The sequence below is a fragment of the Nylanderia fulva genome, unplaced genomic scaffold, assembly GCF_048542155.1.
Source record: "Nylanderia fulva isolate GAGA-0341 unplaced genomic scaffold, ASM4854215v1 Scaffold17, whole genome shotgun sequence".
In the NCBI taxonomy this organism is placed as follows: domain Eukaryota; kingdom Metazoa; phylum Arthropoda; class Insecta; order Hymenoptera; family Formicidae; genus Nylanderia; species Nylanderia fulva.
This window is the reverse complement of record NW_028189945.1, coordinates 4,766,289-4,793,369: the sequence shown is the minus strand read 5'-3', so window position 1 is coordinate 4,793,369 and position 27,081 is coordinate 4,766,289. Positions and strand designations below refer to the sequence as shown.

The window sequence follows — 27,081 nt, the reverse complement described above, 5'->3', positions numbered from 1 at the left end:
TTACGTTCCGTCCGTCCTCTCCTTCCTCCGACGATGTCGTCGTCGCACGCGATGACGATGACGAGAGTTTACCCCTCGACACCCGGGAATGGTTTTTCAATCGGCAATTGTCGGACATTTTTAGATTCGAGATTAGGAACAGTATGGAAAAACATATGTATATACATTTATAATCTTGCTTCTCCAAGAGTTAAGATATGCTTGTATAGTGTAAGCTTTATTTAGCCTTCATCGTTATTTGGAATGTCAAGGAATGCAGCACAATCTCATGCCATATTCCTTCATGTGTCTATTTATCTAATTATTAAGAGACTGATTAGATTGTTAATATTACACTCCATCGCAAAAATGTGTAAATCAAATATTGCTGTTTACTGCTGGAAGTAAAAAGTACACAAAGAGAATTTACCCTGAAAATCATGATAATCATGGGATAATATAATATTAATCTCTACCACAATAAGATATTAAATATGTTCGATTAATTGTACTATGTAAATAGTAAAATTTACTATTTTTTATTGCGGTAAATATTAATGACAAAAACTCTTAAAAAATTTCCCAGTACCACATTGTTCCACAATTATCATGATTTTCCGGGTAAATTCTAAGAGAAAATTCTCTCTATGTACTATGACAGTGTAGAAAGAAAAAGATCTAGTATTTATTTAGTAAATAAAAATTTCTTTCCGCAGTAAGTCAATGCAGAGTTTGATGCTTATTAATTTATTGTCCACATTTGCTGTTTCTCTACTCCATGTTTTTGTCACGTGAAAAAAATACTCACGAAGAGAAAAGAAAGCACTCGAGTGGAGTATCGAATACGGCGCGACGAGGATCTTCTGTGTAGCTGAACGAAAAATTCGCGTTTATATATTTTTTTAGTCACCTATAATGCAGATAGCAAATCCCGATCGAGATAATCGGATCGTACGATTGTCAGTGGAAGAGAATACTTACAGGTCGGACACTATGGATCCCGGCAGGACCGAAGAAGTATTCCCTTCCGTATGCGACTATTGCTGTGTGCCATATTCCGTCCAACTGACGACCTGCAAACAGACAAACAAGAAATTAATATTTGGTCTAGTGACAGAACAGAAAGAAAATATATTGCATAGAATTATTTTAATAATATATTGTGCAAATAATACAAATTCAACGAGATATTTGTGTATCTCGCATCACACATATTTATATTATTTTTTCAATATAATACTTTTTTTTGCTAATAAATAAAATTAATTAATAAATAAAAAATCTTTCTTAGACTAAAATTAATTGACAAACAATTAACAGTTGTAGCAATAGCGTGACAATAAGAATAGTGATAAAACAAATCAGTTATATCGGCGTAAAAGAAGAGGTGGAGAAAAAGAAATAAAACTAGGAAATTAATCTGATTTTCAAATCCAGGAAATTACTCGAGATTATGTTATTCTATTTTCATCCCGGGCGTGATCCAACAAAACAACCTCGAGACATGATTAAGCTCAAGCTCGCGATGCTCTTGTTCAAGGACCGACAAAGAGAAGAGACGATCATATAATAATCATCGCGACTTGTCCTCGCGGGTTAGACGCGACTGTGTTATAACAGATGTAGGCATAAAACGCGAAGCTCGCGGGCCCGGATGAAGCTCGAGCTTGCACGTATATGTGCCTCCTTCGACCCAGTTCTGCACCGCGGAAATAGCTAAGTACATCCGCGTATACACGTCGTTTCGTGGCTTTCTTATTACGCTCGGGCCTCCGAGTGGTGTCGACCTCGCAAGAAATAACCTGACCGTTATAATTACTTCCAGAGCGATGCTGATGTCGACGCATGTGACGAATCCGTGGCTGCGAAGCCAATCTCGCACGATGTGTTGCAAAAATACAAGAATATCGAACAATTTAATACGATGTCATTTTTTTCGATTCGATGATAAGAAAGTACTTTTTGGGAAGAGTGGGCAAGTTTTTTATTTCGCGCTTTTATATTTTTCCCCCGAATATAATTGATTTATACTCGGAGAGAATTTTCTCTTTGAATTTACCTTGAACAACATGGTAATCGTATAGGACATGGTATTGGAAGAATCTTATAAGAGTTTCTTATAAGAGAATCTTATAGAGTTTCTCCGATCAATATTTACTATAATAAAAATATTAATATGTACATAGTAAAATTAATCGAACATATTTTATATCTTATTGTGATGGGTATTAATATTTTTATTGTGGTAAATATTAATTAGAGAAACTTATAAAATTCTTTCAATATTATATTGTCTTAGATTACTATGATTTTCAGGGTAAATTCTAAGAGAAAATCTCTCTGTGTATAAGATAAGCACATTTTGACATTCGCCAGTTTCACTTGACATTCGTTCGGTCCAGGAGAACTGCCAATTTATTCAGATCGAATGAGGCTTTTTCTCAGTGTTGGAGCGAATCTCGGGATACCGATCGCGCACACGTATACATACAAATTGTGCACTCGATGCACTCGAAAATAGACGCGCGGGATGCTCGAGAGTGCGCGAGCGAACCGTGAACACGTGGCGTAAATTGGTTCGCATATGTGCTTCAGGCCATTCACATGGAATTTCCTATGTATTACGGAGCACCCCACATTCTGGCATCCCTTCCGGTTACTTCCCGTTGCAATCCTTCAAATTATCCCGAGCATGTCGTACCTATACACACGCTTCCGCTATAAAGAAGCGAATATTTTGTGCTTGCTGTCTTTGATATCTTTGTCAATTTTTTTTCACTTTCAATTCCTAAGATCAATTAAATAATTATATTATTTAAACATCAGCTTCTAGTATCGTACAAATTAACTATGTATATTATATTATTTATTCCGCGTTAAAATTATATTTAATACATTATTATGCGCTTTTTATATTTTTTTTTACATATTTAAAAATGACACACCCTGCGATTTCTCGATACATTTTTTCAATTGCAAATTTTGCAATTCACTGCTGTGCATCAACAACTAGATTCGTCACGAGGATGACGAGGATACGATAACGATACGACGTCAACGTCGTCACTCTGACTCATCGTCGCGTAAAGTGTCACCGATTCTTCGGAATAGTTGTTTATATATAAATCGACTTTGATCCAAAATAATTTGGCAAGAATTGCGCACCATGTTCAATGCGACATTCGATTTCCCTCTCGTTGAGAGCAGAAATGAAAGAGAGACAACGTAACTGCAAACGTAAGCAATAGCGTTATCGAAAAGTTATGACGAGTACATGACGAGCAAAATTGAACGAGACAAGAATCGATCGATCATGTTAGCTTCCATTTTTTTAAAATTAAGTCACGCACATTGCATAATTCTTTAACGAATGCATACTTAAAGGAAAAATGGTCAAGTCAGCTTTCCATTAATAAAAATATTATTACAGAGACTTTAACTGAAGATAACAAAGAGTCAAAATACGAAAGCTTTACTTTATTAATATGTCAAATAAAGTGTATATATTAATTTCTTTCTTTTTGGATATGTGTGTATTATTCTTTGTTTGCCGTTCAATTCGAAGACACAAAATTTTTCATCCTCTGTCTGTTTTGCGGCGCATAAAACAAAGAAAGATGTTTCCACCGCGTTATATCTTTAAATAACATTCCGCCAACTCAAGGTAAAAGAGCTTAAAATTACGCCCGATGAAAACAGCGATGCATAGCATTCATCTTCTAAATATTGTAATTATTATTAGCCATATGTGCAACGTGCATTCATTGACTCAAACTTCGATTTTTTTAGGTCAACGTTACAATAATACAGTAATCTGACATTCTTTCACGCAAGAATTCTATCTATATTCATTATGTCTAAATTTAATTTAATTAAATCAGTTTAATTAAATATTAGGAAGAAACAAGAACTAATAGTCCTCAATAAAAAATTATATTATTATTAGGTTTTAATTATTAATTAATTTATATGTGTAAATACCATGAGACAAAATGTTTCTAATAAAATTCCAAAAATCAATATTTTGATATGACTATTATTGATACTATTTATCATATTGTTTTCTCATTACTTACCTATGAGCATCGGCGACATTATTGTAGCCATCCCTTTGGTAAGATCGTAAATGTACAGCTCCACTGTCGTCCTTATATCTTCAGTGTTCTCCATCTTATTCTGGAAACAATTTTTTTTTATAAAGTACTACATAGTAAAAATAATTTCATATAAAAATATTTTTTATAAAGTAATTCATATTGTCGTATATAATAAAACTGTTAAAAATGTATCAAGTAGTTAATAAATCTAATCTATTTTTCGCCAGATATCTCACTAAATTCTTTCGCTCTTTTATTCTTAACTTTTATGTCTAATGACGTCAAAACATCCACGTGTCTATCTGCCGCCCACTTATTCGTCGACTTCTTCAAATTCGGTGATTTTTCTTATATCAAGTTTACATGCCAAAACTTGTTCCTCAGAATATTCCATTTTAATCATAATAATAACAAGAGATGCGCCAAAAAAATTTCTCAAATTTAGAATAAATCGAGAAAATAATAAACATGACCCTTCAAAAATAAACGTGATTACAACCAACATATGGTTAGCCAAAATAAAATCAAAATACTTGAGACAGGTAATTTCTACTTCTAATAGCAAATGCATCAATATACGTATAGTATATTTAGTTTTAAAAATTGGATGAATAGCGTTATCGAAAAGTTATGACGAGTACATGACGAGCAAAATTGAACGAGACAAGAATCGATCGATCATGTTAGCTTCCATTTTTTTTAATTAAGTCACGTACATTGCATAATTCTTTAACAAATGCATACTTAAAGAAAAAATGGTCAAGTCAGCTTTCCATTAATAAAAATATTATTACAGAGACTTTAACTGAAGATAACAAAGAGTCAAAATACAAATTTCTACGAAAGCTTTACTTTCAAGATCGCTTTTTTTCAAACATTCGAGACATTATATTAAAAATTAAAAATAAACGTAAAGATCATTCTAGTTCCAATATACTTTAGACGTTGAACTCTATTGTACATATGTAATTCGAAGACGCAAATAGCAAAGAACTATACTCATACGCATATGATCTCTCAAAAAACATTCTCTCTGTATTTTTGACACTGAGATGATGAGGCAAAACGTCGGTCCTGCGTTTTAAAGTGACTTCGAGTATATCATTCACGCGCCTAATCGACCAGAAGGCTATATAAAGAAAGTTATAAGAGCCAAAAATAAAGAGATCTCGGGTCAAACTCCTCTAAGATAATCTTTATTTATCTCGAATAATTTTAGAAAGATATCCGCCCTCCTATATAACAACAATGTATTTCCTTCGTTCATGAATAATAATCTGATAAGCAATATCCAAAGATCTCCATTGCTTATGAATATAAAATAATTTCAGAATATTGGATAAAAAAATAATTTGGAAAATATGTAACATATTCTATCGTTTTAATATCTCATCTTCGATTATGGCAAAATTTTCTTCAATATTCTCACCGCGCATTTATGAAGCTAAATGCAATAGTTTAAAACTCGTCGCAGAAAATCATTTAATATAATATAACGAGATCAGTGTTACAGGTTTCACGTGTTATAAAGTCGCGAATGAATCAGCGATTTAGAAACGTATATATGTATATATGTACGAGGTATACGTAACTATCATTTCCTTTAATGTATGAATAGCCTTGATTTATTTCTTGTATAATTTAAAATATACCGACAAAATAATTTTAAATGATAATTTTAATTATAAGCTATAAATATCTAACAATTATGCACAGATTTTATTAACATTATCAACCTATTATATAAATATTTTCTTGAGAATTAGAGCGAAAAGAATTAGAGCAAAAAAAATATTTAATAGTAAAAAAATCACCAGAATCTAAAAGTAAAGTTATAAGAACATGATATTGAGAATTATAATCAAAAAACGTATAATAATTGATAAGTTCATATATAAAAGAAATGAGAATGGTTTTGCATATCGCAAATACATCTTGCATGATGATAAGTGTGTAATAATGTGCAATAAAATGCAATATAGATTGAATCGACGCTGGCATAATTTGATGTCATCGTAATATAAACGAATGTGAGTGATAGACTCGCAAGAAACATATACGATTGTTAATAAATATTAGATCAGTATAAGATCACAAAATTATTAGAATTTTTGAACATCTTCATAAAATTGAATGTACACTGAAAAAAATGGTTAACTTGGCTAAAACGTTCAACTAAATTACTATTTTGATAATTAAACATATATTAGTATTTAAGTCAAATGTACATTTTGTTAAATTTAATATGTTATATTGAATTTAAATATTTTTCAATATGTCCAATTAACAAAACAATATTTAGTTGAAAGGATAGTCAAGTTAACAATTGTTTTTCAGTGCACAAGAAATATCCATTATCATTCGTTAGAGTCAACCTAATATTAACCTTTAGAGAACGGGAAGCCAATATTTTGGCTCTATAAGGATCGCTTATTTTTCATACTACAACATTATAATAAAGATATAAAAATTCTTACTTCAAATTACAAAAGTTTACAAAAAAAATACGTCCGTCCTCTAAAGGTTAATTAAACCAGAAAAGAAAAAGAAAAATGAAGAAAAATCTAACAAATAGAAATTGAAGAAGAAGAAAACAAGAAAAATGATCGATTCATAGACGAGGCACGCGGATGAAAGCCTACCTTCCTGTTTTCATTGACGGCTAACAGGTGGATTGATTATCGTTCCTCGGCGGGAAGGGGGAAAGGGCAGAGGCGACGGGCCTCCTGGTGAACGAGGATGACGAAGAAGTCGCAGCTGGATCACGACGAGAGGAGAGAACTTGACGCGCGAGTTTAAGCCGAGCTGTAGATCTCTCGACTAGGGGTGCGCTAGATGGCTACCGGCTAGCAAATGCAACTGATCGCGCCGAAATCCTCACCGGATTACGCGGCCTCCGCGGCTCGTGGAGTCTCTCACGGCGCGGTAGTCGTTCTTGGCAGGAAGAAACGGCAAGGTGGTAAGAGGGTCATAACGCGCGCGGTGTGCAGAGGCAGTGCCTGTAGGCGTTTTTGTGTTTCTATCATTCCATTATACTTCATTATTTATACATCGCGATCCAGAGATTGTTACGAAGATTATAATACGCAATTATCCCCGCAATTCATCATTTTCAGAATCAATTCCAAGAGAAAATCCTCTCCGTGTACATAGACAGAATTTTCCAATCAGAAAGAAATTTTTTTAATTTAAATTTTATTATTTATACCGTGATTAAATAAATAAATAAATAAATAAGTAAATAAATAAATAAATAAATAAGTAAATAAATAAATAAATAAATAAATAAATAAATAAATAAATAAATAAATAAATAAACAAATAAATTATCGCGCTTGATCAGCAAGTCGATTAAAAAAAACGAGCTGTCGGCGCCTCGTTCTTGCTGAATCATTTCATCATCTACTATATAATGACGCAGAAATTTCGTCAACTCTCGTACACGATATTTTTCCACCTCTCCGTAGGTGTAGTTTTTTTTCGATGCGCTTGATACATTCCTTATGATTTCATAGTTATTCCGAAACATAATGGATGTTGGCTAGAGATGTTGGCAGATACGTTTTGGAGTGTGCATTCGCGTACAAAAATACATTAGGTACAATATGATTCCTCATTTCGGAAAGATACACAGAAAGAAAAAATTTTTTTAAGAATTAAAAATTTAAATTATTTACACCATGATTAAAAACAAGTAAATTATGATCGCGCACAAAAATGCATTATGCATAATATAATTCCTCGTTAAAATAAGAGAAAAATATAGAGAATTTTCAAACAAATAGCAAATATTTTTTAAAGAATTTTGAAGAATTTAATTATTCGTACTACGATTAAAACAAGTAAATTATGATCGCGTACTAAAATATATCATATAATAAGATTCCTCATTTCGAAAAGATACACAGAGAATTTTCTCTTAGAAGTTACTCCGAAAATCATGGTAATCGTGGGACATAATATTTTGGAAGAATTGTATGAGTTTCTCTGATTAATATTTAGCACAATGAAAAATATTAACAAATAATAAGAATATTAAGTCGGCTCCTTAATTTTAAAACCACGATCTACACTTCATTCCTCTCAGCCGTAGAGCCACACGCGATGTTATTGCGATACTTAAGAAAAAAAGAAAATTTGGAAACTAAGGAATTTGTATCCTATGGTTGGGATCTCAGAAATTTCCCTTGTTCCTCTCCTAACTTCCCCTGTAAAGAAATTCCCGATTCAGCCGACTTTCGGACCAATATTTTTCTCGCCTATTTCTTTACAAAGGAAGTTAAGAGAGGAACAAGGGGAATTTCTGAGATCCCAACCATAGGATACAAATTCCTTAGTTTCCAAATTTTCTTTCTTTCTTATTGTTAAGCAATAACATCGCGTGTGACTCTACGGCTGAGAGGAATGAAGTGTAGATCGTGGTTGAAAAATATTAATATCTACAAAAAATATGTTTAATTAATTTTACTATGTACGTATTTTTAATATTTCTTATTGTGGTAAATATTAATCAGAAAAATTCTTGTAAAATTCTTCAAATACTATATTATCTCATGATTACCATAATTTTCAGAACAAAATTCTAAAAGAAAATTCTGTCTCTATGTATGTAGGTGTATAGACAGCATTTTCCAATTAGAAAAAAAAATTTTTAATTAAAAATTAATTATTCATACCATGATTAAACAAATAAACAATTATGATCACATACAAAAATACATAATGTATAATATGATTCCTCGTTTCAAAAAAAAAAGATACATAGAAAGAATTTTCCAAACAGAAAAAAAATTTCTTTTTAATTTTGAAAAAATTATTCATACTATATGATTAAACAAATAAAAAAAAATTCTTTCTATATGTATCTTTCTGAAACAAGGAATTATGTTGCTTGTATATAATGTATTTTTGTATGCAATCATAATTTATTTGTTTTAATCATATAGTATGAATAATTTTTTCAAAATTAAAAAAAATTTTTTTTTGTTTGAAAAATTCTATGTATTTTTTTTTTCGAAACGAGGAATCATATTGTACATTATGTATTTTTGTATGAATGAATTTAAAAAAAAATTATTTACACCACGCGATTGAAGTTAATAAATTATAATCGAAATAAATATTTTTTTTTAAATATCCTCTCTCCTATAGAAATTGATCTCGCAACATTTAACAAGAATCTCTGCAAAATTACAATTAAAATTCCTGAAAATGTCTAATTAATGCATAGTAAAATTTGGTATTTAATAATTTTGCAAATGTAAAATAAAAATAAAATATTTCTACCGAGCAAGACAAAGTTTTTAAACAAAATATTCATACGGGCGAGTGTTGATAAAACGTCGACATATTTTCGCGTAATTACAGTGCAAAATTCATCGGCCCACTGACGAAAGATATGCCAGCGTCTGATTTATTTATATCCGAGTACGATCACCTGGTAAAGTGCCTGCGGTTGCCGACACCGTGGCCATGACCAGATAACAAATCACGATTAGTTAAATGCACTACTTCCGTTTCCGTTACAAAAGTTGCAAACGTCAAGATGGTCAACGAACTTCACGTTGTACAAAATTATACAAGACAACAAATAAAGGTATATAATCAAAAGATTTACATAGTCATAAATAACGTCGTTTCTCTGTCTAAGAAATAAAATTCCTCCAAAAATAACAAGAAACAAATAAAAAAAAAAAAAATAAAGTAAAAATGAACGATGCGCAGATATAGGTTATGTATACTAAAGAAAAATCTCTCACTCTTAAAATTGTCCCAGTGTCATCGCATGATTACTTCAGGCGATAAAGGCTCGTTATCTCAGGCTGGTTGTGTGCAGAACGAGGCATGCGAATCGGAGAGAATGCAAATCGTAAGCGCGCACGCGACAGAGGCAGAAGGCGAATACCGCGCGCGCGCGCATACCGATTCCTCGTCTCCACACACACACACATCGATATATCGACGGCGTGCTTTCGAAAGAGCGCCAGGGGTCGGCGTCCGCTTTCGTCCCGCCGTAGCGCAGGTTGCATAGTGCGCGGAGCAGCGCGTCGCGACTCGCAGGCGGAGAGAAAGTTGCTCTCTATCTCTCTCTTCCTCGAAACGAGAGAGAAAGAGAAAGTGTCTCTCGCAATCGTCATCGTCTCGTCGCGCGCGCGCGCGCGATCACGCATCATTCGATCGACGGGAGGGAAGGAAAAAAAAAAGGGAGAAAGAGATATAGAGGGAAGTCTCGCGCGCCAACAAGCAAAACTTACCCAGCGTCGAGAAAAGTCTCCCAGAGGGACGCGGACGACAGCGACTCGACTCGACTCGCTTCGGTGTATGTAGCTTCTTGGCTCGCTCGTGCACCCAGTGTCAGGATTGGTCGCCTAGTTCGACGAGAAGCCTCGCGCGAGTTCGTTGTTTCGCGACGACGGTGATGACTCTCGGTGCTTCTTCTCGCGCTCAGCTGACTATTATCGCTCGCGTTTGTTGAAGATTCTCCGTCTCTCTCTCTCTCTCTCTCTTTCTCTCGGGGACGCGAGTCGCGAGTGGATGACAGGGCGAGACTAACGAGGGGATTAGTGCGTGTGCGCGTCGCGAGAGCATTCGGTGACCGCGGCATCGCCCGCGAGGAATCCGCACCTCGGTTCGTGGAGGCTGACGAGGAGGTTAGGTCGATCCCACCGACGTTGACTCGACAGTTTTCCTTCTCGTCGCGCCGCCGTGTGGACTTTGGCGCCACCGCGCGCCCGTTTCGTTTACGACACACAGCGAGCTTCGAACAGCTGATTCACCGCACCGACACCGGCGAAATGTCAAAACCCGGGCAATTTGTAAGTCACCGCGCGGAACGGATTCGCGGCCAGCGATTCCGCACAATTTTCCCTTCCCTCTGTTGTTTTTTTGTAATCTCCGCGAGATCCCGTCGCGATTAACCTTGTAATAAATTGTCAAACTTAACCGATACTTATCCGAGCCCGATTCTCATCTCGTGATGTTGTTCTGTCCTTTGTTACCTGTTTTTTCTAATTATTCCTAATTTTTTGATAATCACACGAGGAAATATATTTGACGTGTTGACACGCGTTTCTTTATAGCATCTGTCTATTTTTGTAACATGATAATTTCTCGACTAGAAAGTTAATTAACTTAAAATAAATAAAAAAATTTTGTCTCTGATATAAAAATATTTTTGATTTATCGGGGAAGAAACCTTTTATATAAAAAAGCAATTAAGATATATATATATATATTCCATTATTATTCAATCTTTATAGATGTCATTTATGTATTAATGAAAAAATGAATAATATACAAAGTTATAATGTGTTTTGTTATAGTTATATACAATTCTATTTTGTAATACAATAGATTTAGAAAAAATGTATTTTTGTGAAATAAATATAAAGCTATCTGTAATACATTGTTTATTCACTTCCAGGTTCTACGCGTTCAGTCATCAGAGGGAACAAAGCGTATAGAAGTGCTAGCTTCCGATACACTTTCTCAACTTTATGAAAAGGTATAGAAGATATTCCAATTCCAACTCTTTTATATATTGTGTTTTTAGGACGATATTTTAAAATTTATCCCAATTACTTTTTACATAGGTATACGAAGCCTTTGATTTAAATAGTTTTGGATTTAACCTCTGTAAGCAACGAAATCAGAAAGAGCCACTTACATCTACTCGGAGTAGAACAGTCTTAGGAACTGGTCTTTCCCATGGAGACATGCTTTATCTTGTGCCAGCCAATGGCACCCAACTGTGGAGCGCTCCATCAACCAGCAGTGCCTCCAATAATACTTCTACAGGTAAAAAATAATTACTTCCATAATTGAGAGTCCAGTGTAGAGCGTAAAAATTACTGAAAATAATAAATGAAGCAAAGTTATTACATAAAATAACTAAAAACATGGTATAATACATTCAAAATAATAGTATTGTACTAAATTATAAAACTTACAAAAAATTGTTTCAATATAAACGTGTCTATGTATGTATCTATATAAATTTCTTCTATTTGTCAAAGATCAATATTTTTACTAACATTGTTTTGTATTTTTAAATAAAGAACCAGGGCCAATTGATTCTACAAATGGAATTACAAATCGCACATCTGGTCTTTCACGATCTCTGACAAATGTAGTTGAGGATGATGTTGATGAGCAATTATGGAAACTGGATGGAAAAATCCAACGTAAACGCGACGAAAAACTGTAAGTAAATCTAAAAACATTTCAAGATAGTATCAAAATAGAACAAAAAAAATACATTTTTATAGCTGTCGACACGGAGCAAGAGGATGCTGCGTGCATTGTTCACCTCTGGAACCTTTCGATGAGATTTACCTGAAGGAACAAAATATCAAGCATCTATCCTTTCATTCACATCTCAGGAAGCTCACTGCCGGAGTTGATAGGTACATAAATATGCAATGTGAAATGATTGTACAAACATTATTACAGAGTATTCGACTGTATCTTGTATATATTTGTCGCAGGGGCAAGTTTATACAATTAGACGACATAAGCTGCCGTATAAAGACTGGCTGCAAGGATCATCCGCCATGGCCGCGAGGGATCTGCAGCAAGTGCCAACCGAATTCGATCACTCTAAACCGCCAGACTTATCGACACGTGGATAACGTCATGTTCGAAAATGCTAGTTTAGTAGAACGTTTTCTTAATTACTGGCGTAGCACTGGACATCAGCGTATCGGTTATCTATACGGAAGATACGAAGTACACTCGGATGTCCCGCTAGGAATTAGAGCAGTCGTTGCGGCTATATACGAGCCACCGCAGGTACGTAGAGCTCGTGCACAATCTTCGACAAATCTATAAACATACACATTTTTGATGAACAAATATATTATGTGTTCGCATTTGTGATTGGTCAGGAAAGTACAAAAGATACGATAAGACTTCTGCCGGACGAGAGGGAAGCGTTAGTCGAGGAATTAGGCCGGACACTTAATCTGAGGAGAATCGGATGGATTTTCACTGACCTCATAGCCGACGATATCAAGAAGGGAACGGTAATTTGATATATATTTTTTCTTTCTTTATGCAATGTTCGTATACCGAATCCGCATATGTACGGCGATTAACACTGTCAGTTTTATTCGATCAGGTCAAACACGTTCGCAACATAGAAAGCCATTTCCTATCTGCTCAAGAATGCATTATGGCTGGGTACTTTCAAAACCGGTATCCAAATCCTTGCCGCTTCTCGCCTAATGGTTATTTCGGCTCAAAATCTGTAACAGTTTGCGTCACAGGTGAGTCGTCAATCTTAATTTACAATAGATTTGTTTTCTTTTACTTCGCGAAGATGATAGGCTGATTAAAAGTTTGTCTCTTTTTATCGAGATAAGAGCCGCATAGGAAAAGGCGAACGAGTTCTTTCGATCAACTTAATAATACATAATAATTACGTTTTTTTCGCTATCTGTTACTAAATATTCGTTACAAACGCCATGTAAAATTACAATTTTCAGAAACTTTTTTTTCCTGTAATTCACAGGTGACGATAAAAATCAAGTACATATGGAGGGCTATCAAGTATCCAATCAATGTATGGCGTTGGTTCGAGATGGCTGTTTGGTTCCTACAAAAGACGCACCGGAATTGGGCTACGTAATCGAGTCGACCGATAAGCAATACGTTCCGGATGTCTTCTACAAGGTAAGTTCGAATATATATATATATATATATCGTTTTCATTTTTCTCTTTGAGATTAACGTTTCTTTGAATCACTTGGATTTATATCTTTATATGTATATCGAACGAGTGCCTTTGGATTTTTACATGTCTATCGTAAACCTAATGTTTTTATTGAAAGTTATGCAATTTTGTCGCACAACTTAAGAGATATATACCTATAGGTATAAGGGTAATACGCACAAATCATAATACTCACGTGAAATGAGAACAGTTTATAACTCAAAATCGATCGATTAAAAGTACATTTAAGTTGAGGCGTTAAACGTTCGCTTCGTACATGTATAATGAAATAATAAAATTCGTTTAAACGACGGCTCTCTACGGTGTAATTACCGCGAACCTAAAAAAAAATAGTCACGATCTTCGCATTCTCAATGATCAATTATGTCTCGAGCGAGATAGAGAGAGGGACAGAGCGGAAGTAAGAAAAAGGAAAGATAAGGAAGAAAACAAAATAGCGAGGTAGAAAGACGAGAGGAAAGAACTTGTCCAAGTGCTTACAGCCGCTCAATCGTTTAATCGCACGCGAGGGACAAGATAAATCGGTCGGTCGTTAGAATCGATATTACAAGCTATGCGTTGTTACCTCATCACGTTCATAAAAATATATGTAGTTTATATATTTGTATATATATACGCGCGCGCATAGAGGTATCCGTGTACGTGTTTTTTTTTTTAATGTATGTATATGTATGTATGTAAATGTATACAGGTGGGCCTGTATCGTCATTCGCTTCAGTACAATATGTCCTTTTCTTCTCACGATTGCGATCTCTACGTAATTACGTACTAAGAGTTACAATTTGTCGGAGTTTTTTCCTCGCTCGGGAAGCGAAACGAGAGAAATTCGTTCATTCATCCATTCGAACACACATCATAGCCACCCCCGCTTACAGTCGTCGTGTATACAATAATATTGTACATGTACAGGAGCGAGTTATATTTATTATTCCCTAAAGACGACACACAACGCGACGCGTTTCGCGTTGCCATGTGTCGCAATCATCGCAATGTCGATCGCGAGAGACGCGTTTCTTTTTCTTTTATTAGCTAATCAACAAGTGTTAAAACTTTCAAGTTCAACATCGAATGAGGCTTTTCTTCGAGAAGGCATATCCGCGACGACGCGAGGGCGTGCAATTTTTGCTATTACGGTAACGCGTGAGTGTGCCTTGCCTTTTGTACGCGCGTGGAGATTACGCGCGCACGTGTCCGCGTGAAAGAGAGAGAGAGGGAAAGACGCGTTCGCTCTCGCACGCGCGCGCGTGTGACAGTGTGTATATATATAATATATATATATATATAACGATACATAATGGGACTTCATTTACGAGAATTCAGACGAGTAGTATAACGCAATTACATTATCGTAGTACGATATATAGGAATGATTTGTTTAATGTACATACATACATACATACATACATACATATAAATATTTATATATATATATGTATATGTATTTGTACATATTTTTCCTTCGTTCGTTTTCCGATCAGACGACACGAGGCTTACAATCTACAATAGTAGTAGTTAGGCCTTGCATACATTTGCGACGTATTGAGATCTAATCTTAAATACAGATATAATTCACGACGGTTCGCTAGTTTGACAAAGAACGAAAAGGGAACGAGTTTCGCCACCAGTATTCGTGCAGCGGAATCACAAGACTTCCTCGCAAAAGACGCGCGCGCGCGATGAATATCTCTCTTTTTTCCCCTTTTCCCTTTTAGCTCTTTTCTCCCCATGGAACGGAACGGTACGCGAACATCGTGTTCAACGAACCGCACAAATTGCCCTCCTACGAGATTAACTATATCGATATCTTTTTCTTCATTTCGGAATCTAAGATTCTAAACGACAAACTTTGCGTTTTGTATAGAATCGCGCGAGTCGCGATTTTTAGCATAAATTCGCAAAGGTGCCCACACCTGCGATTTGCTTTCGCCCACACAAAAAACCAAAAAAAATCGAAAGGGTCAAATATATCCGTATTCGCGCACAGGTTTATCATCATCACCATCATTATTATCGCCTCTCTTTTCACAAGTATAATATGCGTCGCATAAACGCGATACGCGGTTCGGTTAGTTTCCCCGATAGTTTTCCTATACTTAAATTCTCCGGTACTACACGTTTGTTTTTTCCTTTTTTATTCATCTATCTACGATCTAAAACATTAGCTGCGCACGCGGGAGCCGGGCAGAGAACATCGCAATCTACTACCGCAAAATCGCACGGTATACATCTTCTTCCTCACTAATATATCACGCCCGACGCGCGATACGCGCTCTACGAACTATAACGTAGTTTAGCAGAGTTAACGCCGACAATAGCCAAAATAAACGTTGGACCTCTCTCTTCCTAAAAAACAAATACGTCGTATCAGCTAGAGAAGTCGTATCGATATCACGGTCGATCTCTGAGGTACGTATGTGTATGTGTATCTCGATCATCATCATTATTATTGTTAGCAGAATCTCGTATCGATTCCCGGTCAATAGCAAAATATGGATTTTTTTTTATTTCTTTTTCTCCGTCTCGCACGCGCCCACGATTTAAAAATAGACTCGACATCTTTAGATGCTATTGTTAATAGTTAATTAAGTTGCGTGACTCGTACGGAGCGTTCGAGGATTCGCGGATAAACGCGTCGCGACGGTGTCCCCGAGTTAATATGCGCGGCGGATATAATAATAATAATAATAATCGTCTCCCATCGTTTGGGTAATTACGTGTAACGCGTTTCTTTTTGTATATTTCTTCTCTTACGTATAGGTTTCTCTTCGGTCGAACGCGCGAGTCGGGAAAACCGTCGCGACCTTCCTTCGGTTATCTATAGCGGGAAAACGTGTATACGGCGTTATATAATAATATATATATATGTATATACGGGATATACTCCGCTCTTCTTCTCGGAGAGTCTACCCCACGCTACAACAAACCGCGCGACAGCGACAGCGTAAACGTTACAATTTACCGCACTTCGTGATTAGAATATTCTTGGTAGGCTTGCCGGTCTGGTCGCCGAACGTAGATATCTTCTCCACCAGGTCCAATCCCTCGATCACGTGGCCGAAGATACCGGTGAAGCCGCGCATCTCCTGCAGTATTATGCGAAACTGTGAGCCGACCATGCCGAGGTTGTCGTGTCGTTTCTGCGTCCGTCTCATCCCGACCGCACCTCTGACCGCCGGGAATTTGGTGTCGTCCGGCATAAAGTAGCCGTCCTCGTATATACTTCGTCCTCCGCGGCCGTTGTTAAGCTCAAAATCGCCCGTGATCACGGACTCGCCCTCCCAGCACTGGAATATCGAGCAGCCCTTGTAACCGAATCCGGCTTCCCCCGTCGACAGCACGCTGAAGTTTTTCGCCATCTTCGGCGCCGCGTCCGGTCGCACCTCGATCACGATGCGTCCGTGCGGCGAGCCGTTCACCTCGATGTTGAAGTAGTACAGGGGATACGGATTCGCCGGGCCCCGCGTCAGCGTCGCCGTTATCGCGTTAGACGGCGGTTGCGGGGACGAGTGGACGGTCACTAGACTGCCACCGGTACCGACCGTATCGGACATGAACGTTGACTGTTGCTGCGGGTGCAGCATGGCGTTGGGCGGTGCGGGCGGTACGGGTTTGATGGACGGTGAACCGGGTGGAATGAGAAGCTGCTGCGGAGTCTGATTCGGCCCTGATGGCGGCGGCGGCGGACCCTGGTGTACGTGAACCGGTGGCGCCTGTTGCGGCGGCATCATATTCGAATGATGGTACTCCATCGAACCGTTCTGCATGTGCTGTTGCTTGCTGACGACGTGGCGCGTGTACAATTGCGACATGCAGTAATTTGCGAGGAACAAAATCGGGTTCTGCGAGGCCGCCAGATGATTCGGCAAGCGACCGCCATTGCCCACTCCTTGGGGAACGATCGGATCCCCCGTATGAATGCCCGCCAGTGCTTGCTTCAGCAGGGCAAAATCGAAAATCACTCCAGAATTGCCAATGAGATCGTCCAGCTGACACTGCAGCATCATTTCCTGATATTTTGATTGCAACCGCTGTTTCTCTAGAACGAGCTGCGAATGCAAACTGTAGACGTCACCCGGAGTCTCGCTCATCTGCAAGCCGGCCTTCGTCTTGCCTAGGGTTTCGCGCGCGTCCGTTATCTCGGGAAAGTGGCTCCAACCGTTCTGCAAATCCGTCTCCACGTGCGTCTTCAGTGTCACGCATGACTCCAGCACCTTTATCAGAAACTCGCGTTGCTGTATAGCCAGTCTTTGAATCTCGGTCGACAGTTTACCCACAGCGGCCACCTCCAGTTGAACCTGCGAAATGAATGGCACGCCGATTTGCGTTAGTTCTTCAACGTGTACGACGGTTCCTCGAAATTTCAAATGACGCAAACAAGTAAAGAAGCAACTTACGTCGGAAATGAGCTGTTCTTTGGCATCGGTTTGCGATTTAATTTGATGACCCGGGTGCTCTTGAGGAGTCGCGCACGCTCTACAAAGCGCCGTGCAACATGTCGCACACCATAATGCCAGCGGCATCCCGTGTGTGTGACAGTTCTCGCTCTACGAAAATATTAAACGTTATCGATCCATTTTACGCTACCACCACGTGTTTATACACGAAAAGTTTCTTCCGACTTTTCAAGACCAAACTAACTAAAGACCTCGTCTTTACTGTTAAAAATTTTTTAAAGAGAAATAACGTACTTGCGAGACAGTCGCTGAAATTATCACAAATTCGAAAATAATCGTCCAGATTCTCTTACATCATCTTATTACTACTAGAATAGTTTACTTTCTTTTGGAATTGTGTTCGGTATAGTTGTTCTACTCGCGACGTGTCGCATATACATTTTGCATTTGAACGTAAAATATATATTCCGTGGTTTTCGATGTCGACAAAAAAGTTCAGCGGTTATCGCGATCTTACAGCAGTCGCGTTACTTTCTCGAATAATTTTTCGTCGTCTAAATCTCGTACATCTTAATTCTATCCAGCAGAGGTGTTTCACGGTAAATTTAGATGAATCAATAATCGCGTAATTTAACGTTCTCGTGCAATCTTCTCGTTCAGAATTAATTGATATATTTTCCATATATTTTATCGATTTAACTACAGGAATCGTTTACATAATTTGCTATATATATTTGAAGGAAATTGTGCGCACTCCACGGCGTTTTACTCCTAAAGGAAAATATAGGAGAAGATCGATCGGCGTTACCTTCCTCTCCTTGTCACCGGGTTTGCCGGACGTGTTGTTCGTCGTGATTTTCAGACGGGACAGATTATTGGCCAGGGCAAGTAGAGGAGAGTGAGTCGGTAGAGCGTCCGGACCTTGATCACCCAGATCCGTCTTCTTCCAACAGTGCGCGCAAAACAGATCTCGCCCCTTCAGTAGATTGCTCTCGATGCAACGCAGGCAGAAGTAATGCTTACAGCTGAGATACTTGGGACATTGTTCCGCGTCATTGTACTTCTGCTTGCAGCAACCGCAAAGCGTCAGCTCCTCCAGGTCCGTTAGCACGCTCGGATCCAGCATCTGGAAGTGCAACATACATTGTACACAATGTGCATACTTGCACATTTTTGCGATTTTCTAATAGCAAACACACACATACACATCTCAGGTTGCGAACGTACGTCATTTTGACACCAAATGATTATTAAACGTCAAAATTATGTCATTTTGAAATTCCATCGTGCTTATACTCGTGATGTCGACAGTTCTTATGAGATTACATGCGAAGAGTTGCATATGATCCCAAATAAATGACGTCACTTTGACGTTTGATGACGTCAGAGTGCTACTTGGGATCATATGCAACTTCTCGCGTAAGAATTGTTGAAACCATGAGTCTAACAAGATGAAATTTCTGCCGTAATGGAATTAGATCGCTATTCTGATCTCATCGATCGATGTATTAAATTTAGATACGTCGCGAGATAACGGAGTTTACGCCGCGACTCGAATCGATTTTGCTGTATATCAAAGTTTATCAGCGATAAACGACACAAGTTTTCGCATTATCGCTCATATACCGAATATTTCGTTATTCACTCTCGAGCGCGCGAGACAATTCAACACTCTCATCTTCATTCACTTTACGCGGGAATTACCTGTTTAAGTAACATCACGCCACGGAATTAATTACGAACGTAGCGTCCTCGTGCTCCTGAAATTGCAAGGACATTTTTTTTATAATTTGAACGCTGCGCTGATTTTCGGCTCTCTTAACTCTCGGACACATTCACGCGAAATTGTTTACCCCTCGATTGATTCTCAACGGGAGAAAACGCGAAGAATCGCGGTATGAATCGAGATCTGTATTCATAATAAACATGACGAGGCGAACAGGTTTGTCTCCTTTGATAAACAGAGCCGAAACTTCACCGCGTGCGCGCAGGAATGTTCCGATTCACGCGGAACGTTGTGTAATTTACGACGGGAAACCCTAAAAGGTCAAGTCTTCCTATGTATGTAAACAAACTCGGTACACGCGATCCTCCATCTCTCTCTCTCTTTCTCTCATTTTTTTCCCGTTATCCCAACATCGCCGCTTCTTCTCTCTCTCTCTCTCGCGCGCGCTCCGACTTGTTTAATATATTCCTACAATTATTTATTACTACGCGCCGTAGACTCGTCTGCCATCCTGCCATGGACTTTCCCGATTTCAAGTACGAAAGCGCGAAAGCAACGTCGCCACGTCGGCCCATATTCCTTGACCCATATCGCACTCGTGCGTCATCGAGTCATCGACGAGTCCTCCGACGTTAATAAGCGGTCTTCAAAACCAAATCGCGTCCCGGCATTGTTTACACGCGTATTAACGACGCCGATTTAAGCCGGGACAAAGGCCCGCTCTCGTTTTTGTTCTCGCCGGAGAACGACTGCTTAAATACGGCGGCGGCGTTTCGGGAAGCGGGACGCGAATCGATACGCGACGCAGGTACACGTGACGACGTGGTAAACACACTCGCTGATCGCTCGATTCACCCGAGGCCCTCCCCCCCCCCACCACCCCCCGAGGAAACCACCACGGTGACCGCGCGCGACGAAAAGGCGGGAAAGCGCGACTTGAACTCGCCCGCGACACCGTTCGCCCTTAATCCTTCCGCTTCGAAAATGTCTCGACCAACTTTCTCCGACCTTGACTTTTTTTTTTTTACGAGATTTTCGTTAATTGTTGATAAATACGACGTGTAACGATGTACCGTTCGAAGTGTGATGAGGACAAAATTCTAAAGTATGTTATACAATATTTTAGAAGGTAATTAACATGAGTGTCCGCGCAAAGAGGGCATTTGCCCTCTTAGAATAAAAAATTAAGCTTTTGCTCTCCTTTTGAATAAATACTTGAAGAATTTATATTTACATGTTTAATATAAAAATGAAAAGAAAAATAATAAATTTTAAGAAAAGAAATCCTGCGGACGTCCATGGTAATTAATGTTTTTTTCGGGAAATCTATCTCGATATCTGATCTTGATCTTCACATATGTGTCATAAATACAGAATGTATCTAAATAAATGCGAAAAATTTTAGGATGCGATTCTTTGCCGAAATTTAAGAAGGGTTTCTTATATAAACATATACTTTTGTATCCTTCCCTGAAAAGTTATACTTTTCTAAAGAAAGAGGTAATAATCAAGTTTTTTTTCTCAAATTTTAACCAAATTAAAAAAATGTAACTTGGTGCATACTTCCTGTTTCATTTTTTTTTATTTGTCTGAAAATTGAGAAAAGAAATATAAACTTAATTTTTAGAAAAGTGTAACTCTTCAGGGAGGGATATAAGAATATATATTTATATAAGAATTAATTTTTCTTAATTTTCGATAAGAATTATTTCCTAAAATTACAATCTGTATATAATATATAACCAAGATAATTAAATTTTTTCAATCATTGATTCTCTTTCATGAAACAAAATCTAAAAGAATGTAACAATTATTTTGAGAAGAATACAATAACAGCAATATGACATAATGATAGTATAGCGTGACTCGAACTTTGTGTTTAAAATTACAGTTAAAGTCACTTATTCGTGATTTTTTATAGTTAATATTCGATGCCGAAAGGATTATATAGCAACAATATTATATTTTCAAGATACTTATTTTTAGAACTTGAAACACCACCTGCTATAATCTGTTTAAATTAACTTTGAACATGCTATGGAAATAACACGATTCTTATCGAAACTTATCGATTCTTATCAGAAACTTTGCATTTTCTAATGATATAATATATTACTTCATTAATTTTAATTTTTTTTTTAGCTTCCGATTAAAAACCTCGTGCGAATATTAACCTTTAATAAGTCATTTGATGCACATTATTTTTGTAAATCAATTGATCGAATTTAGAATGATAATTGAGCAATTTTTCTTCTCCCTTTGTATTTCAATTAAATATTTATAAAAGTATACAAAATTATTTAACGAAATGAAAATTTCACTTAACCGAGACAATTTGCTATAAGATAAGCAATAATAATTTTTCAAGCATACATGTAAATGCGAAATTCTCTTCAAGAAGCAATTACAATAAATTCTGTACATGACATCTGTTCTCCGAAGCGTAAGAATTAAATACACAGCCGTAAATAAACAAGGAAGCCACGTTTCTCGGAAGTATTAATTGACAATAAGACGTTCTCGAAGAAAGAATGCTGCCAAGAGCAAACGAACGTAACTCGCCGAGAAAGAGAGGTTATGTAGACTGATATTCGGATATCGGCACGATAGATAAGTCATTATGCAACGAGGACTAGGCTCGAGGAGCCCGAGTTTGCGAGCTCACGAGAGAGAAAGAGAGAGACAGCCAGCCAGAGACAGAGAGAGATGACACTTGACACGTTCACGCGCATGCGCGGGAAATCCCGCCAAAACCATCGGCGGGCAGAATCGGGAGGATGGGTGCTTCCGAGGATTCGCCATTCTTTAAGCGCGACGTTGCCTCTCTCGCGCGCGCGGCAGACGCAAGGGAGGAGGGAAAGGGGGAGGGGGGATGAATCCCTCGGACCGAGGCGCCAACGAGAGAGAGAGAGAGAGAGGGAGGAGGAGGAAGGACGATATATCGAGTGTTCGCGGCACTTGTTCGCACTCTTCAACTAAAGCACTCACTAAAAAAGAGCGGCTCGCTTGGTGACGCTTCGAGCCTCCGCTCGAGAGAGAGAGAGAGAGTTACCTGCCTACGCCGATAGAGATTCGCGACGACGAGCCGACATTCGGGTCGAAAACCGCTCGCGGACTACTGCGTGTCAGATTCCGCGGGAATGTTGTGCGCGCTCCGTCTCGCTCCCTCCCTCTTTCGGGACGCGCGCGCGCGCGCGCACTGCGACGTCTCTCCTTTTCGCTCCGTACGCTCTCTCTCGCTCACTTTCGCGCGTCGCTCTCCTTTTCGCACACATACACACACACATATATATATATATATATATATATATAGGTCTCTCTTTTTTTGATCAAGCATCCGATACATGTATACTCCAACATTTTTCCTCGATTTAATCATTCATTCTCTCTCTTGCTCCTTTTATTTATCGAAAGAATGTAAATGCTCCGTACCGTGTAAACGTTTCGCGCTCGTCTCTCTCCCTGCCGCGTTATGGAAGGCTGACCGTTGGCACTCGGCACTTGTGCCGCGACGATGCTCCACTACGTATACGTTCGGATTCGACTTACATCGGTGCCTGACGTCGGTGCCGCGCGCACCGAACAACAACCACCACCACAATCTACCACCACGAGCAAAGCACCACCACTAACACGGGTTGTCGTTGTCGTCACTGTCGTTATCGTTGTCGTGTCGTTGCTGTCGTCGTCGTCGTCCTCGTCGCCGCCGTGTTCTCTTCGTTTTATTTTTTTCCCCTTTACTATAATACGTATATCCTCTCTCTCTCTCTCTCTCTCTCTCTCTATCTATCTACAATCGTGTGTCTTGTGTGTGTATATACTTTTTGTACTTTTCGCGTTATCGCGTTTATCGAACGTCGTGAGTGTTACTGTGGATAACATAACGACGGTGGTTGCCGGTTTAACGCGGCGTGGCTACTACGGGCCCTTAGCTCGTGCGAACGTTTTGCCACATCATGATGTTTGGTTCACTAAACTAACCACTAGCATGGCGGCGACGACCGACCGACCGACCGACAGACACACACCGCGAGCGCGCGCTGGTCGCTTTGCGCGCCTCTCGTCTCTTCTCCCTCTCTTTTCGCTCCTCCACTCCTGTCTCTCTCCGTCTTCGGCCGAGTAGTTCGTATCTCTGCCGTCCGTCGACGGCGCTGTCGTCGTTCCGCGACGCCAATCGCGGCTCATTTCACTTCGGTGAATCCTACTTTATGGCGGGAAAACGTCGGCCTAGAGGAAAACGCGTCGTAGGAAATTATTTATCATTTCTTTTTCTCTCCACAGCAACAAGTGGCAAAGTTATTATACATGAGCAACGTCTTTTCAGTCTATGCTGAGATTAATAATGATTTTTTTTTCATGTATTTGTAATTTTGCAACTTTTTGTGTGTTCAAGAATATGAAAAATTTAAATAATTAAGTTTTATAAAATATATGTACATAGTTCAATTAATTAGAAGAAAATTTAGTCTGGAAATTTAGATAATACGAGCTTTCGTTTGTATTTTTAAGGAGATGCAATATTTTTACTTGAAAAGATAATAGAAGTAAAAATAAAAATATCTATGTTACATCTGATCTCTCATGTACAAAATAAAAAAAGTTACAAGATATGCGATACATCAAGGATTATTATAATGTATTAATTGAATACATTACACTAGTAGAAAATAAATATATATATATATATATAAAAAGTAACATATAATATATGTTTTTTGTTTTAGGAAAAAGACACATACGGGAACGAAGTGACAAGATTAGCAAGACCTTTGCCAGTAGAATATTTATTGGTGGATGTACCTGCATCCACACCGCTTACTCCTCAATTCACTTTCTTCACAGATGACAACATCACTCCATTTCCAGTTGAAAACAGGTAAAATATCTATAATAAAATAAATATAAATCGATATCAGAGACATAGATTTTCACATAATCAACATATAACATCTTTCATTTCAGACAAGTTGATGGACAAGTTCAGGAGTTTAACGCATTATGCACTTATATGCAGCAATTCAATGCGGATCAATTTTTGGAAGCAACTTCTGACTTCCACTTGCTTCTCTTTATCGCCACCATGGACATGTATCCGATGAAGGTATCAATCGATTAATTAATAATATTGTATCAATAATATGGCATTATTAATAATAATTCTATTGACAATATGTTATTTTTTATTTAGGATCACATGTTACCATTACTCGAAGCTATTCGCAATAAAGATAAAGAGAAGGCATTGGAGTGGGCCCAATCGGAGCATTGGGCGACAGTGGAGCAGCTCATATCCGCGGCCTCTACATCGCCACGTCCTCTGCAAACCATGTCCTTTGGTGGTAGCTCGAGGACGTTGCCTTCCGTGACTGCAGAAGCCAGTGGAGGGATAGGCGTTGGTACAGAGCCGATTGCGAATCCGCCTCCGGATCAAGCTCTCTGGACATGTTCTCATTGCACTTTTCTCAATGCTGCGGACTTAGCAGTTTGCGAGATGTGCAATCTGCCAAGGTATTCGTAATAAACTGTCAAAGCATTAATGATGAATTCCACATGTGTTTATGGGGGTGCTGTCTTTGAATCTACTACTTCGCTTCCGCAGGACTTGACGCGTACCGTGTCCTTGCGGATATAACAATTGTTTTCTACGCATCTTTGGCCTTATTTATGAGTGAATAAAAAAAAAGAAAACAAAAACGAAAGCATTTTTCCACTGATATATTTTTTTTACGCTACCTGATTTTTTCTTCCCCTCCTACTTCCTTTTCTCTAACATTGTTTTTACAACTAGTTTTTAACTGTTTGATTAGAGATTTTATAGATATTAATCCTAACAAGAGATTGTATTGAAGTTTTGATAGACGAATCGAGTCTGAATTAGAAATATTTATTATGAATTTTTATATGTTTGCAGAGAAGATGTCGAGGAATATGATGAAGAAATGATGAGAGAATTGTTTTAATAATAAAATTGTTTACACACATTTATAAGTTAATCAACGCTGCTTCAATTATGAAATTTATGTTAATTATTTGCCATAAAAGAATTCATAAGTATATAGCTTTCGTGTATACTATTTTTTTCACAAATATTCTTAAGAATATTGAATATATGTGCATTATAATACGTAGGATGTATAATTTGCAAAGGAACAATTATCATAAATGCAGTCAGGATATATAAGTGATAGATAAAAAAAAAAGAATCATAAGTACAGATTATTTAAAACATACTTATATTTTAAATATATCTTTTCCTATAATAATAATTGATATAAACACACCTTTACTTTCTTCAATCTTTGTTATAACATGAACTCCTTACAGCTGATCCTTGATACGATAGCATTAAGAAGACTAGAAACACGCAATTCATCTTTGTTGATTTTGTAGGTTTTCATTATAAGATTCGTGTCTGCAAACTCCTGTATTCTTGAAACAGGTGCTCTTTCTCCTTCGATACTACCTAAGACTTCTTCCAATGTAGATTGTTCCTCGTGAAGCTCATGTATCAATATTACCAGGATATTCTTGTCACTATCATTGATACCAAATTCAGTCAAGGCATGTGATATCTTTTTAGATGTCGATAAATAAAATAAAATCTCCGTGTACATAGTCTTGGTAATTAATCGATTTTGTTTAGCATTGAGGGCAGCTTTGTTGACAGCCACCACCGCCTGAAAAGCATCGATTACAAGTGATGCTTTCACCACGCAACAACGAAGCTTTCCAGTGACGACTTTTCTCGCGAATTTCAGCAATATTCGTAACATCAGTAAATAAATACATCGAGCAGTAGAGTCCAGTCTCTCGATCTAGCTCAATTTTGTAATCGTCCATCTTAATCCTTGCAGCGTCGACAATTACGATTATTTAAATCTCGTCGTCAACCGGAAAATACTTGGGCAATATTTGCTCACACGCGTCACGACTTAGTGATACTATAATAAATGCTTGAAAGATACGTGCAATTTCGAATATAACGTAAACGCACGTCAAACGTCAAAATTCCTGATTTTACGCACGTGTGAAAATTTTTCGCGCATTAACGCCCTCGCAGCAGTTAAAACAAGAAACACTTAGTCAAAATCTCATGGTAAATAAAAATCACATGATAATAGAAGAACATAATATAACGAGAAAAAGAGAAAG

At 37.8% G+C, this 27,081-nt stretch overlaps 4 protein-coding genes and 1 long non-coding RNA gene across 19 annotated transcripts in view; 2 read left to right on the top strand and 3 right to left on the bottom strand.

Annotated features, from left to right (window-relative positions):
• LOC114944298 (uncharacterized) overlaps positions 1-10,443 on the bottom strand; it is a 17,982-nt gene extending 7,539 nt beyond the window's left edge. The window contains exons 1-3 of one of the 4 annotated variants that reach the window (XM_029320160.2): positions 10,331-10,443; positions 4,056-4,155; positions 961-1,052 (exon numbers count right to left, since the gene is read on the bottom strand). In XM_029320160.2, coding sequence (XP_029175993.1) covers positions 961-1,052; positions 4,056-4,149 — 186 coding nt within the window. In that variant the 5' untranslated portion in view covers positions 4,150-4,155; positions 10,331-10,443. Of the gene's footprint in view, positions 1-960; positions 1,053-2,924; positions 3,017-4,055; positions 4,156-6,718; positions 6,966-9,835; positions 10,000-10,330 lie in introns of those variants that run through there. The other 3 variants (XM_029320161.2, XM_029320159.2, XM_029320162.2) reach the window with 3 other exon arrangements.
• LOC114944301 (uncharacterized) lies at positions 2,992-3,893 on the top strand. Its single transcript, XR_003822153.1, has 3 exons — positions 2,992-3,216; positions 3,410-3,643; positions 3,769-3,893. It is a non-coding gene; the product is annotated as an uncharacterized LOC114944301 (long non-coding RNA).
• Positions 9,599-26,209, top strand: Npl4 (nuclear protein localization 4). Of its 2 annotated transcripts, none has more exons than XM_029320148.2 (13): positions 9,599-9,672; positions 11,500-11,580; positions 11,669-11,873; positions 12,134-12,278; positions 12,344-12,481; positions 12,563-12,866; positions 12,962-13,099; positions 13,195-13,342; positions 13,588-13,748; positions 24,654-24,805; positions 24,892-25,030; positions 25,118-25,437; positions 25,841-26,209. In XM_029320148.2, exons 1-13 carry the CDS (start codon positions 9,622-9,624, stop codon positions 25,887-25,889), a joined length of 2,031 nt encoding a protein of 676 aa, XP_029175981.2. In that variant the 5' UTR covers positions 9,599-9,621; the 3' UTR covers positions 25,890-26,209. The 2 variants fall into 2 exon arrangements, with proteins under 2 accessions (XP_029175981.2, XP_085337371.1); XM_085481245.1 differs by lacking the exon at positions 9,599-9,672 and adding an exon at positions 10,117-10,891.
• LOC114944297 (uncharacterized) lies at positions 13,986-24,176 on the bottom strand. 11 transcript variants are annotated; one of them, XM_029320150.2, is made up of 5 exons: positions 23,362-23,977; positions 19,908-19,963; positions 19,012-19,329; positions 18,204-18,353; positions 13,986-18,104 (listed from the first exon to the last, which is right to left on the bottom strand). In XM_029320150.2, exons 2-5 carry the CDS (start codon positions 19,920-19,922, stop codon positions 16,758-16,760), a joined length of 1,830 nt encoding a protein of 609 aa, XP_029175983.1. In that variant the 5' UTR covers positions 19,923-19,963; positions 23,362-23,977; the 3' UTR covers positions 13,986-16,757. The 11 variants fall into 11 exon arrangements, with proteins under 11 accessions (XP_029175983.1, XP_029175988.1, XP_029175984.1 ...); XM_029320155.2 differs by having other exon boundaries at positions 23,479-23,977; XM_029320151.2 differs by having other exon boundaries at positions 23,751-23,977.
• Positions 24,975-27,081, bottom strand: LOC114944300 (EKC/KEOPS complex subunit TPRKB). Its single transcript, XM_029320166.2, is given in 2 exon segments — positions 24,975-26,672; positions 26,674-27,081. Coding segments are annotated over 2 exon segments (537 nt in total). The 5' UTR covers positions 26,770-27,081; the 3' UTR covers positions 24,975-26,231.

Bases quoted from the DNA above. Each gene is read 5' to 3' on its own strand.
- Npl4 (XM_029320148.2), top strand. From the start codon at position 9,622: ATGGTCAACGAACTTCACGTTGTACAAAATTATACAAGACAACAAATA. The intron at 12,867-12,961 runs GTACGTAGAGCT...GTGATTGGTCAG, and splicing joins CTATATACGAGCCACCGCAG to GAAAGTACAAAAGATACGAT. The intron at 13,749-24,653 runs GTAAGTTCGAAT...TTTTTGTTTTAG, and splicing joins TTCCGGATGTCTTCTACAAG to GAAAAAGACACATACGGGAA.
- LOC114944297 (XM_085481246.1), bottom strand. From the start codon at position 24,114: ATGAGCCGCGATTGGCGTCGCGGAACGACGACAGCGCCGTCGACGGAC. The intron at 19,330-23,910 runs GTTAGTTTAGTG...TTGCACTTCCAG, and splicing joins TCGTCGCCGCCATGCTAGTG to ATGCTGGATCCGAGCGTGCT. The intron at 18,354-19,011 runs GTAACGCCGATC...ATATTTTCGTAG, and splicing joins CCGGTGACAAGGAGAGGAAG to AGCGAGAACTGTCACACACA.